This window comes from Scyliorhinus torazame, chromosome 20 (assembly GCF_047496885.1).
Source record: "Scyliorhinus torazame isolate Kashiwa2021f chromosome 20, sScyTor2.1, whole genome shotgun sequence".
Classification (NCBI taxonomy): domain Eukaryota; kingdom Metazoa; phylum Chordata; class Chondrichthyes; order Carcharhiniformes; family Scyliorhinidae; genus Scyliorhinus; species Scyliorhinus torazame.
In genome coordinates, this window is record NC_092726.1 from 21,489,036 (window position 1) to 21,501,056 (window position 12,021).

Consider the following 12,021-nt stretch of genomic DNA (forward strand, 5'->3'; position numbering starts at 1 on the left):
GTGTTTGTAGATCAGGTGACTGGAAAGGAAAATAGAAGCGCTTGATCCGAAACAATAACTGCGTTAGCCTGGCAGCGGGGTGATTAAAAACAGGCATGTTATTGTTTGTTATTGGAGCAGCTGATTCGACATCCTGATGTCGCACAGCTTGAAGGGTAACCCGTACTGTCTTAGCTGAGAATATATTTTAGTTTGAAGGCCGTGTTCGAATCATCGGATTTACAGTGCAGAAGGAGGCCATTCGGCCCATCGAGTCTGCACCGGCCCTTGGAAAGAGCACTCTACGTAAGCCCACGCCTCCACCCTATCCCCGTTACCCAGTAGCCCGGCTTAACCTTTTGGACACTGGGACAATTTATCACGGCCAATCCACCTGACCTGCACATCTTTGGACTGTGGGAGGAAACCGGAGCGCCCGGAGGAAACCCACGCAGCCACGGGGAGGACGTGCAAACTCCACACACAGTCACCCGAGGCCGGAATTGAACCCGGGACCTCGGAGCAGTGAGGCAGCAGTGCTAACCGCTGTGTCACCGTGCTGCCCGTGTTCAAAGATGTTCCTCTGTCTCTTCCTCCTCTCCATCGTTCCCTCACTCCCTCTCTTCCCCCCTCACCTCTCCCCTCTCTTCCTATTCTCGATCATCCCTTCCTCTCACACACACACACGCCTTCCTTTCGTTCTCCCCTTCCCTTTGTGGTAAACCACTGTGTTCCTACATTAGGGGTTGTCCGTAGAACCTGCACTACAGGTTCACCTGGGCCCCTGCATGCTAGCTCCGCCCAGGAGCCGGGCTCCGTACAAACCGCTTAGCCATCCTCGGCAACGTGGTCCAGAACGGAGTTCTGGGTCCCGATCCCGACCGCATGCGCCCCCTCATGGAGCTCCCCCTCCCCCACTGCCCCAAGGCCCTCAAACCGCTGCCTGGGGTTCTTCTCGTATTACGCACGGTGGGTCCCAAACTAATGCGGACAAGGCCCGCCCACTCATACAGTCCACCCAGTTTCCCCTGACGGCCGAGGCCTTCGCCCGGATCAGAGCTGATATTGCCAAGGCCACAATGCACGCTGTAGACGAAACACTTCCTTTCCAAGTAGAAAGCGACGCATCGGACATCGCCCTTGCCGCCACCCTCAACCAGGCAGGCCCGTGGCATTCTTTTCCCGCACCCTCCATGCCTCCGAAATTCGGCACTCATCCGTCGAAAGGAGGCCCAGGCTATCGTTGAGGCTGTGCGACATTGGAGGCGTTACCTGGCCGGCAGGAGATTCACTCTCCTCACTGACCAACGGTCGGTAGCCTTCATGTTCAACAACACACAGGGGACAAGATCATAAATGACAAAATCTGGCGGTGGAGAATCGAGCTCTCCACCGATAACTACGAGATTAAGTATCGCCCGGGCAAACTCAACGAGCCCCCAGACGCCCTATCCCGAGGTATATGTGCCAGCGCACAGGTAGACCGACTCCGGACCCTGCACGACAGTCGTTGTCACCCAGGGGTCACTCGGTTGTACCACTTCATTAAGGCACAAAATTTGCCCTACTCCGTCGAGGAAGTAAGGACGATCACCAAGGACTGCCAGTCTGTGCGGAGTGCAAACCGCACTTCTACCGGCCGGACCGCACGCACCTGGTGAAGGCCTCCCGCCCCTTTGAACGCCTCAGCGTGAATTTCAACGGCCCCCTCCCCTCCTCCTCCGACCGACATGCGTATTTCCTCAGTGTGATCAATGAATACTCCCGTTTTCCCTTCGCCATCCCATGCCCCGACATGACATCTGCCACCGTCATTAAAGCCCTTAATTCTATCTTCACTCTGTTCAGCTTCCCCGCCTACATCCACAGTGACAGGGGGTCCTCATTCATGAGTGATGAGCTGCGTCAGTTCCTGCTCAGCAGGGGTATCGCCTCCAGCAGAACGACGAGCTACAACCCCCGGGGAAACGGACAGGTAGAAAGGGAGAATGGGATGGTATGGAGGGCCGTCCAGCTGGCCCTACAGTCCAGAAACCTCCCGACATCCTGCTGGCAAGAGGTCCTCCCTGATGCACTACATTCCATTCGCTCATTACTTTGCACTGCTACTAACAGTACACCGCATGAACGTCTTTTTGCCTTCCCCAGGAAGTCCACATCCGGGGTATCGCTCCCAACTTGGCTCACAGATCCGGGAACCGTGCTTCTCCGTAAACAAGTGCGGCTCCACAAGGCGGATCCGTTGGTGGAAAGGGTGCACCTGCTCCACGCAAACCCACAGTACGCCTACGCGGCGTTCCCCGACGGCCGCCAGGATACCGCCTCCCTCAGGGACCTGGCACCAGCAGGTTCCACCCCCGCACCACCCCCGTCGCCCCCGGCGCCACCCTCCCCTCCCCTGCCGTCCCCATCACCCCCCCTAGGACTGTCCGTCCTCCCCTTGCCCACCCCCGTTGATGAAGAGAATTTCGGCACGCTCCCAGAGTCAATTCGACCACGACAGCACCAACATCGCTGGCTCCACTTCGTCGATCCCAGAGGACGATGAAGGCGCCGGACCAGCTGAACTTCTGACCGGCTCACCGGGTGACCAGAGACTTTTTTTTCACTGTTCTGTAAATATTAAAGATTACGAATTGTATGTAGTTATCCACCACCTCTGCCGGACTCAATTTTAACAGGGGGTGAATGTGGTAAACCACTGTGTTCCTATATTAAGGGTTGTACGGTAGAACCTGCACTACAGGTTCACCTGGGCCCCTGCATGCTAGCTCCGCCCAGGAGCCGGGTTATAAATATGCTTGGCCTCCAGCTCGCAGCCATTTCACCAGCTGCTGTGGGAGGCCACACATCAGACACCAATAAAGCCTCAGTTTGAATTCAACTTTGTCTCCAGTCAAATTGATGGTGCCTCACCCTTCTCCTCTTTTCTCCCTCTCTTTTACATCTCCTGTTCACCTTCTCCCTTTCTGAGAAGCCTGTTTGGGAAGATGTCCAGACCTGAGGGTTCGGGTTGACTTGGCTGAGTGCTGAAGCCTGAGGACCAGGCCGCATCGCTCTCTTGCCATCCCATGTCACTTTGAGGGTCCGGAACAGGAGCAACGAAAATCGTAACGCCCACGATGTCAGACACGGGACAATTGTGGGGGGGGGGGGGGGGGGGGGGGGGGGGGGGGGCGGAGGGCAACAAAATAACAAACACCAAGAACCAGACAGATCCAACTAGGACAAGTAGCTACACTCCCAACCTCCTCCCAATCAGTAAAGTGATGAAAGGAATTATCTGACAGACCATAAGTCGGCAATAACCTGTTTTCCAATGTGCAGTTCCAGTTCCACCAGAGAGACTGGGCTCCAGAACTCATTGCAAGCGAGATCCAGGCGTAAATCCAAGGGAAAACGCCTCGGGTGTGACCAGCTGACATCAAGCTGCCATCATAATGTGCGAAGGAGCCATCTCCTGGCGCTCCCCGCAGTTTCCATCCCCATTTCCAAAGCAGCCCCGCGTGCTAGCCAGACACTGGCTAACATCCCAGACTTCCCCTGGCTAATCTACAGCCCAGTCAGTTCCAGACAGTGATCTTGGAAGGAGAGATGGCCCGACAAGCTTCCCAATATTCAGTGGCACGCGCACCATAACCGCCCCATAGTTCGCCATGATGCGGCTGAACTGAATCAGCCACATCCACACACACTGTGCCGGAAAATACCGAACCAAATCTGGGTTCATCGGAAACATGTCACCCACCGCTTCATTCCTCACCTGAAATAGGCAGGAGGCAGAATTCCGATGGATACTTCAGAGAGAATTGAATGCATTCTTCTCGACGAATGGAACAGGAGGACATGGCGAGGTAATATATGTAAAAAAGAGACGGGTGATAAAAATGGTGTGAAGCGACATTTTTGCACGAGGATTCGAGTCCAGTCCGTTGTGAAGAAAGTTGGTGTCACGGCGACGCTCGGCCTAGTTAATCAACGGGGATTTAATTGCAGCGACAACATTTTAAATACTTTTTATTCTCCTCTTTCACATTTTCTCCCAAATTTACACCCACCAACAATAAACAATAATCAGCAACAAATATGTCAATCGCCATATCAATAACAACGATCCTATCCTCCCACCAAACCCCAGACATTAGCCCGCATGTTCACATAAACAAATCAGGAATCACCCACAGTCACCATGAACACACACAGTCCCCCTCCCCTCCCCACAACCCTCCCACCCACACGCCCCAACTAATGTTCACTGTTATCCAGTTCTCGAAAGTGCAGAATGAGTAATGCCCCTGAATTGTAGAACCCCTCCATCCTTCCCCGCAGTTCAAACTTAACCTTCTCAGAGTCAGGAATTCCAGCAGGTCCCCCCGCCACGCCAGGGCACTGGGTGGAGAGGCTGCTCTCCAACCCATCAGGATCCGCCTTCGGGCGATCAACGAGGCGAAGGCTACAGCATCTGCCTCCGCGCCCGTTTCCAACCCCGGCTCATCCGACACCCCGAATATGGCCTCCCGGGGGCCCGGGTCCAGTTTCACGTGCACCACTTTAGAGATTACCCGAAAAACCTCCTTCCAGTAATCCTCCAGCTTTGGACAGGACCAAAAATATGAACGTGATTTGCGCCCCCCCCCCCTCCCCCGCAACGTTCACACACATCTTCTACTCCTTCAAAGCATCGGCTCATCCTCGCCCTCGTGAGGTGTGCTCTGTTAACCTCCTTCAGCTGTATCAGCCCCAACCTCGCGCACGAGGTGGAGGCGTTCACTCTCCGGAGCACCTCACACCAGAACCCCTCCTCCATATCCTCTCCCAGCTCTTCCTCCCACTTTGCCTTGATCCCTTCCAGTGGCGCCTTCTCCTCTTCCAGAATAGCCCCGTAAACCGCTGACGCTGCCCCCTTCTCCAGCCCCCCTGTCGTCAGCACCTCCTCCAGCAATGTGGAGGCCGGCTCCACCGGGAAGCTCTGTATCTCCTTTCTGGCAAAATCGCGAACCTGCATGTAGCTAAACACTTCTCCCTGCTCCAGCCCACACTTCGCTTCCAGCTCCTTCAATCCTGCAAACCGACCCCTCCGTAACAAATCTTTTAGCGTCTTAATCCCCTTCCCGTCCCATTTCCGAAAATTTCCAACCCACCTCCCTGGCTCCAATCTGTGGTTCCCCCGAATCGGCATTTCCCTTGACCCTGCCCCCAACCCCGAAGTGTTGGCGAAACTGCCCCCAAAATTCTCAATGAAGCTATTATCACCGGATCATTTTAAGGGTGGTTGCTAAGGTTTCCGCGAATCGGACGCATGGGCAGCACCAGCTGAACGTGGCTGGTGCTATTCGAGACGTTATGCCACCGTACCATCTGTCGTCAGAACATGGTCGGTGTGCCAACCATTGCTTCCTCGTGAGCCAATACTACAGATGGGCCTCCATGTCGCCAAGTACCCTCCTGTCTCTCGGCAGGGGATCCAGACAGCACTGTTCCTGCAATGGGCTCGCTCTCCAACCGCACAATGTTAGCCAGCAGTTCATAACAAGTGTTGCAAAGACCCAGGAGCATTGAGTTCACTCACAATGGTGTCACATTGGAAATGATGGGAGTCTCTGGACTTTGTCGCTCTGTTGACAGGTGGGAAGTTGGCCTGCAGTTATTCAGCAAGGAGTGTATTCTGGGAGGCTGGTATCCACCAGAGGAGATCTTTGATTCGTGCTTCACTACGTTCTTTCCGCCATGTATTTCCTTCTGGTCTTCATCGAGAATGGCCTTGGGTTTTGTTGTTCTCTGTCTCTCTCTCCCTCACTCCCCCTCTCTCCCTCCCTCTCTCCCTCTTTCCTTCTCTCTCTTTCTCCCTCCCTCCCTCTCTCCCTCCCACTCTTTCTCTCTCCCTCTCTCTCCCTCCCTCTCTCTTCCTCTCTCCCTCCCTCTTTACTTCTCTCCCTCTCTCTCTCCCTCTTTCCCCTTCCTCTCTCTCCCTCCCTCTCCCTCTCTCCCTCCCTCTCTCCCTCTCGCTCCCTCTCTCTCCCTCTCGCTCCCTCTCTCTCTCCCTCTTGCCCTCTCTCTCCCTCTTGCCCTCTCTCTCCCTCTCTCTCTCCCTCCCTCTCTCCCTCCCTCTCTCCCTCGTTCCCTCTTTCCTTCTGTCCCTCCCTCTCTCACTCCCTCTTTATTTCTCTCCCTCTCTCTTTCCCCTCTTTCCCCTTCCTCTCCCTCCCTCTCCCTCTCCCTCCCTCTCTCTCCCCCTCCCTCTCTCCCCCCCCTCCCTCTCTCCCACTCTCTCCCAGTCTCCCTCCCTCTCTCCCTCCCTATCTCCCTCCCTCTCTCCCTCCCCTCCCTCCATCTCTCCCTCCCTCCTCTCTCCCTCCCTCCCTCTCTCCCTCCCCCCCCTCCCTCTGTGCTCCCAATTGTTCCCGCAGCTCTCAGTTTCCTCGATTCTAAGCTTGTCTTTCTGCTGATCCACAGAATGGACTCAACGGCCTGCATTTGGCCTCCAAGGAAGGTCACGTCAAGATGGTGTCCGAGCTCCTGCACCAGGGCATCACACTGGAGGCGGTCACCAAGGTGAGAAATGCAGGTGGGGGAGGGGGTGGGGGAAGGTGCCTGGGAGGCAGCAAGAATAACACCAGCATCGCTCGCAGGAGGTGCTGGAGAGGCCCAGGGCTGCCAGAGGCGTCCTGGGGCAGTGGCGTTGCCCCACTGTGATCGGCCACACGCACAACTGTGGAAATGCAGCAAATGAGAAGAGAAGGTGCTGGAAATACTGAGCAGGCCAGGCAGCGTCTGCGGAGAGAGAGAGGGAGAGCGTTCATGTCTGTGAGTCAGACGTGACCTCACTCGGAGCCGCAGAGAAGCCACCTGATTAAAGTTCCCCTTTTCATTGGAGCGTTGTTACCTGCTCATGCATTCACGGAACATACAGTGCAGAAGGAGGCCATTCGGCCCATCGAGTCTGCACCGTCCCACTTCAGCCCTCACTTCCACCCTATCCCCATAATCCAGCAACCCCTCCTAACCTTTTGGTCACTAAGGGCAATTTATCACGGCCAATCCACCTATCCTGCACATCTTTGGACTGTGGGAGGAAACCGGAGCACCCGGAGGAAACCCACGCACACACGGGGAGAACGTGCAGACTCCGCACAGACAGTGACCCAAGCGGGGAATCGAACCTGGGACCCTGGCGCTGTGAAGCGACTGTGCTAACCACTGTGCTACCCTGCTGCCCACCCCCCCCCCACAGTGATATCCCTGCCCACAGCCTGCTGCAATGTTCCAGGGAAGGTAAACAGCCCCTCACCTTCGCATCAGGCACAGCCTCCGGGAGTCCGCATTGAGTTCAACAACTCAACTCAAATGAACTGAACTCATTTCATTAACACGACTAAATTTGAGTTTGACGCTTATTCTGAATAGCAAACATACATGTAGGAATTAAACTGCACGCACTAACACTATCTCTATCTACCGTGGGCAGCACGGTAGCACAGTGGTTAGCACAGTTGCTTCACGGGTCCCAGGTTCGATTCCCGGCTTGGGTCACTGTCTGTGCGGAGTCTGCGCGTTCTCCCCGTGTCTGCGTGGGTTTCCTCCGGGTGCTCCTGTTTCCTCCCACAAGTCCCCGAAAGACGTGCTTGTTTGGTGAATTGGACATTCTGAATTCTCCCTCTGTGCACCCGAACAGGCGCTGGAATGTGGCGGTGAGGGGATTTTCACAGTAACTTCATTGCGGCGTTAATGTAGCTGACTTGTGACACTAATAAAGATTATTATTATTATAATTATTAATAATCATAACTATTATATCTTAATTAACTCTGCAATACACGATGAACCTTATCTTCGTCAGCTCCAGTCTCATCTCCTCTGCCTAGCTTCAGAGCCAGTGCAATTTATAGTACTGTCCCTTAGCTCCCTCTAGTGGCTCGGCTTAACATCACATTAACTCTTCACGTGCTGTACATTTGGATAATGTCACAAGGTGAGCCCCAGAATGGGGAGTGAAGGCGAGGCCACTGCAGCTCCGCTTTCGCCAGAGGGCCAATTACAGTCCTGATCTCCATTTGGCAGACATTGTTCCTGAGTCACCCTGTTTGCCTTCCAGAAAGGGAACACAGCGCTGCACATTGCCGCCCTGGCCGGACAGGAACAGGTGGTGAAGGAATTGGTCCACTCTGAGGCGAACATCAACGCTCAGTCCCAGGTAAGAAGCAACTGGCTGAAAAGGTCCTGTCGGAACCCCGGGAAGACGGGCGCAGCTCGTCCACTCGCGCCCAATTCCTCTTACAAGGGTCGCCCCCCCCCCCCCCCTCAAATTGGGGTCAAGCCAACGAGAACCCGGCTGAGATAGGGAACTCCACCCCTCTCCCACCGCAAACCTCTTCACCACCTTTGGCAAACGAGCTGAACCCGGGTAACGGAAGCCAGGAGTCAGCCTCTGGGGCCCTGAACCCGGGGAGGGTATTGTTACTTTTGTACGTTAGGACAGCGTGGTGTTCTTTGTGATTCTGTTGTTTTGATTTTTCGATGGTCAGGAGCTGATTCTAATGCGGAGGCAGATTTGAAACAAACTTCAGATTGCTCTTTGAAATCTTTCCAGTTTAGCCTTAGTTTACCGGTCGTCCTGAAGCATTCTGGGTATTTCAGACATTCCACCTTACGGTCAGTAGCTTGGTGCTGTCTCCGAGATTGGTGTCGTGATTGTTCTGCTTTTCTTCTTCGAAACTAAACTCACCGCTTACTTTTAGGAACACACACCTGGTACCATGTGATGTTCTTTGTGATTCTGTTATCAGGATGGATGTCGTAGGGCAGCACGGTGGCGCAGTGGGTTAGCCCTGCTGCCTCACTACGCCGAGGTCCCAGGTTCGATCCCGGGTCACTGTCCGTGTGGAGTTTGCACATTCTCCCCGTGTTTGCGTGGGTTTCACCCCCACAAACCCAAAGATGTGCAGGCTAGGTGGACTGGCCACGCTAAATTGCCCCTCAATTGGAAAAAATGAATTGGGTACTCTAAATTTATTTTTAAAAAGGGATGGATGTTGTAGTGTTCACAAGGACCACAGAAGCTAAGTTCATTAACAAAGCTAACTTTTATTTACACTACTTATTAAAGCTCGATCACTTACTCCTATAGTAAACAATAATCTAGTAATCTACACTCTCCTAACACAAGTCTCTGCACTCTATAACTGTATTCTGCCCTCGCTAGACCTCCCCTCTGCACTCTCTCCGGCCCTCTCCCAGGAGCCTGAGAGTTGGTGCTTTATATAGTTCTGCATCTAGCTCCATCTAGTGGTTCATTATGATAGGACATTAACCCTCTGTATTCTGAACATTTCCCATAATGTCACAGACAGGTGGTCAAAACCCTGGCCATCGAGGTCCTCAACGAGGATGGATTGGTCAGATAGGGTTTTAGAGAGGGAATCCAGAGACATGGTTTCCAACAAGAGTACGATTAGAATCGGTGATGCTCAAGATGCCAGAATTGGAGAGCGTACACAGACAGATACTGGAACACACAGGCACAGCTGTCCACACATACACACCCAGGGCATATGCAGACACGTGCACAGAGGCATACACTGGCATACGCACACAATACACCCTCACACAGGCTCTCACACACCCATACACACACACAGACACACACACACACACACACACTCACACACGCACACTCACACACGCACACTCACCCCGCCCCAGGTGAAGTTCGACTTTGAACAGTGAACTGGAGAATGTCTGTTTTTCAGGACTGAATCACTGCTGGGAAAATTACAGGATGAGGTCACTTTGTAACGGTGTGATTTCCCCGGATTGAGATGTGGATTGTTGGCTGTCCGCGACAGACAGATTGAAGGATTTCTCCGGCTTTCATTGAGATTAGAATTCCACCTCCCTCCAGCTCCCCCAGTGCTGTGTCCGGCGTGTTCCCATTTCCCTGTCGCAGCCACGTTCGTGTCGCCCAGAATCGGCCTCCGTTTCGAGGGTTATTGGTACCTTCCAGGGCTGCTGACTGGCTACAGTGTGCGGGCGGGGAAATGCTGGCGCGTTCGAGACATTCCCCCTCGATCCACGTCAGGTTGAACCACCTGGATGTACCCATGCCAGAACCAACCACCTGCGCTGTGTGCCGATATAACCGTCATGGTCGGCACTGAGGTTCTGATGAAAGCAACACACCTAGCTGAAGGCTGAATGGTTGGGTAATATCTGACTGTCTGTGCATTGGTTGTGTCCCACACAGAAAGGATTCACCCCACTTTACATGGCAGCACAGGAGAACCACCTGGATGTTGTGAAGTTCCTGCTTGAAAACGGCGCCAACCAAAATGTTGCAACCGAGGTAAGTCCTGATCTGTCCATCGGTGGGGTGCCGGTCAGAAAGTGGTTCTTGTCAAAAGGTATTGATCGAAATAAGCTGCAGACAGATGTTGGGATCCCATAAAGGTCTTGGTGATGTATTGTACGCCCGACACTTGAACTGCTCTTGAATCACGGTGGTTAGCACTGCTGCCTCCCAGCACCAGGGACCCGGGTTCGATCCCGGCCTCGGGTGACTGTGCGGAGTCTGCACGTTCTCCTCCGTGTCGGCGTGAGTTTCCTCCGGGTGCTCCGGAGTCCAAAGATGTGCAGGTTGGGGGTGGATTGGCCGTGCTGAATTGCCCTTAGTGTCCAAAGATGTGCAGGTTAGGCAGAGTTACAGGGCTAGGGCGGGTGCTAGTCAGAGGGCCGGCGCAGACTCGCTGGGCCAAATCACTGTCGGGATTGTATGCAACTTGTTAGATAAAAACATCACCCTTGTATAAACCCACCTCCTTCGCGTTGTACTGGCGAATGGAGTTTTGTCCTTCATTGCTAGAGGGACGGAGTTTAAGACTAGGGAGGTTCTGCTGCAATTGTATTAGGTGTTAGTGAGGCCACATCTGGAGTATTGTGTTCAGTTTTAGTCTCCTTACCTGAGAAAGGACGTACTGGCACTGGAGGGTGTGTAGAGGAGATTCACTAGGTTAATCCCAGAGCTGAGGGGGTTGGATTACGAGGAGAGGTTGAGTAGACTGGGACTGTACTCGTTGGAGTTTAGAAGGATGCGGGGGGATCTTATAGAAACATATAAAATTATGAAGGGGATAGGATAGATGTGGGCAGGTTGTTTCCACTGGCGGGTGAAAGCAGAACCAGGGGGCATAGCCTCAAAATAAGGGGAAGTAGATTTAGGACTGAGTTTAGGAGGAACTTCTTCACCCAAAGGGTTGTGAATCTATGGAATTCCTTGCCCAGTGAAGCAGTAGAGGCTCCTTCATTAAATGTTTTTAAGATAAAGATAGATAGTTTTTTGAAGAATAAAGGGATTAAGGGTTATGGTGTTCGGGCCGGAAAGTGGAGCTGAGTCCACAAAAGATCAGCCATGATCTCATTGAATGGTGGAGCAGGCTCGAGGGGCCAGATGGCTGTCTCCTGCTCCTGTTCTGATGTAACTGATGGTCTGGCTGTTTGATTTTTTGCACCAGGATGGGTTCACACCGTTGGCTGTTGCACTGCAGCAGGGGCACGAGAATGTGGTGGCGGCCCTGATCAGCTACGGGACGAAGGGCAAGGTGTGCCTCCCTGCCTTGCACATAGCAGCTCGGAATGACGATACCCGGACTGCTGCTGTCCTGCTCCAGAATGACCCCAACCCTGATGTCCTGTCCAAGGTAAACATCCAGGGCCTTGCCAGAGGGATGGTCTTTGATATTCAGAGGTTCGCTGGGCCGAATCACTGTCGGGATTGTATGATAGCGTTATCGGTATAAATCAGGAAAAGCAAGACTGAACCCGGGCCCCTGGGGAATTCCAATCCGGACCTTCCAGCAGTCCGAACGACATCCATGGGGCTGGTTTAGCACACCGGGCTAAATCGCTGGCTTTTAAAGCAGACCAAGGCAGGCCAGCAGCACGGTTCGAATCCCGTACCAGCCTCCCCGAACAGACGCCGGAATGTGGTGACTAGGGGCTTTTCACAGTAGCTTCATTGAAGCCTACTCCTGACAATAAGCGATTTTCATT

At 53.6% G+C, this 12,021-nt stretch overlaps 1 protein-coding gene across 1 annotated transcript in view; it reads left to right on the forward strand.

Moving 5' to 3' along the window:
• LOC140396945 (ankyrin-1-like) overlaps positions 1-12,021 on the forward strand; it is a 660,380-nt gene that overhangs the window by 397,324 nt on the left and 251,035 nt on the right. The window contains exons 3-6 of the mRNA XM_072485893.1: positions 6,433-6,531; positions 8,072-8,170; positions 10,220-10,318; positions 11,484-11,669. Of these exons, the coding sequence (XP_072341994.1) occupies positions 6,433-6,531; positions 8,072-8,170; positions 10,220-10,318; positions 11,484-11,669 (483 nt within the window). The remainder of the gene's footprint in view (positions 1-6,432; positions 6,532-8,071; positions 8,171-10,219; positions 10,319-11,483; positions 11,670-12,021) is intronic.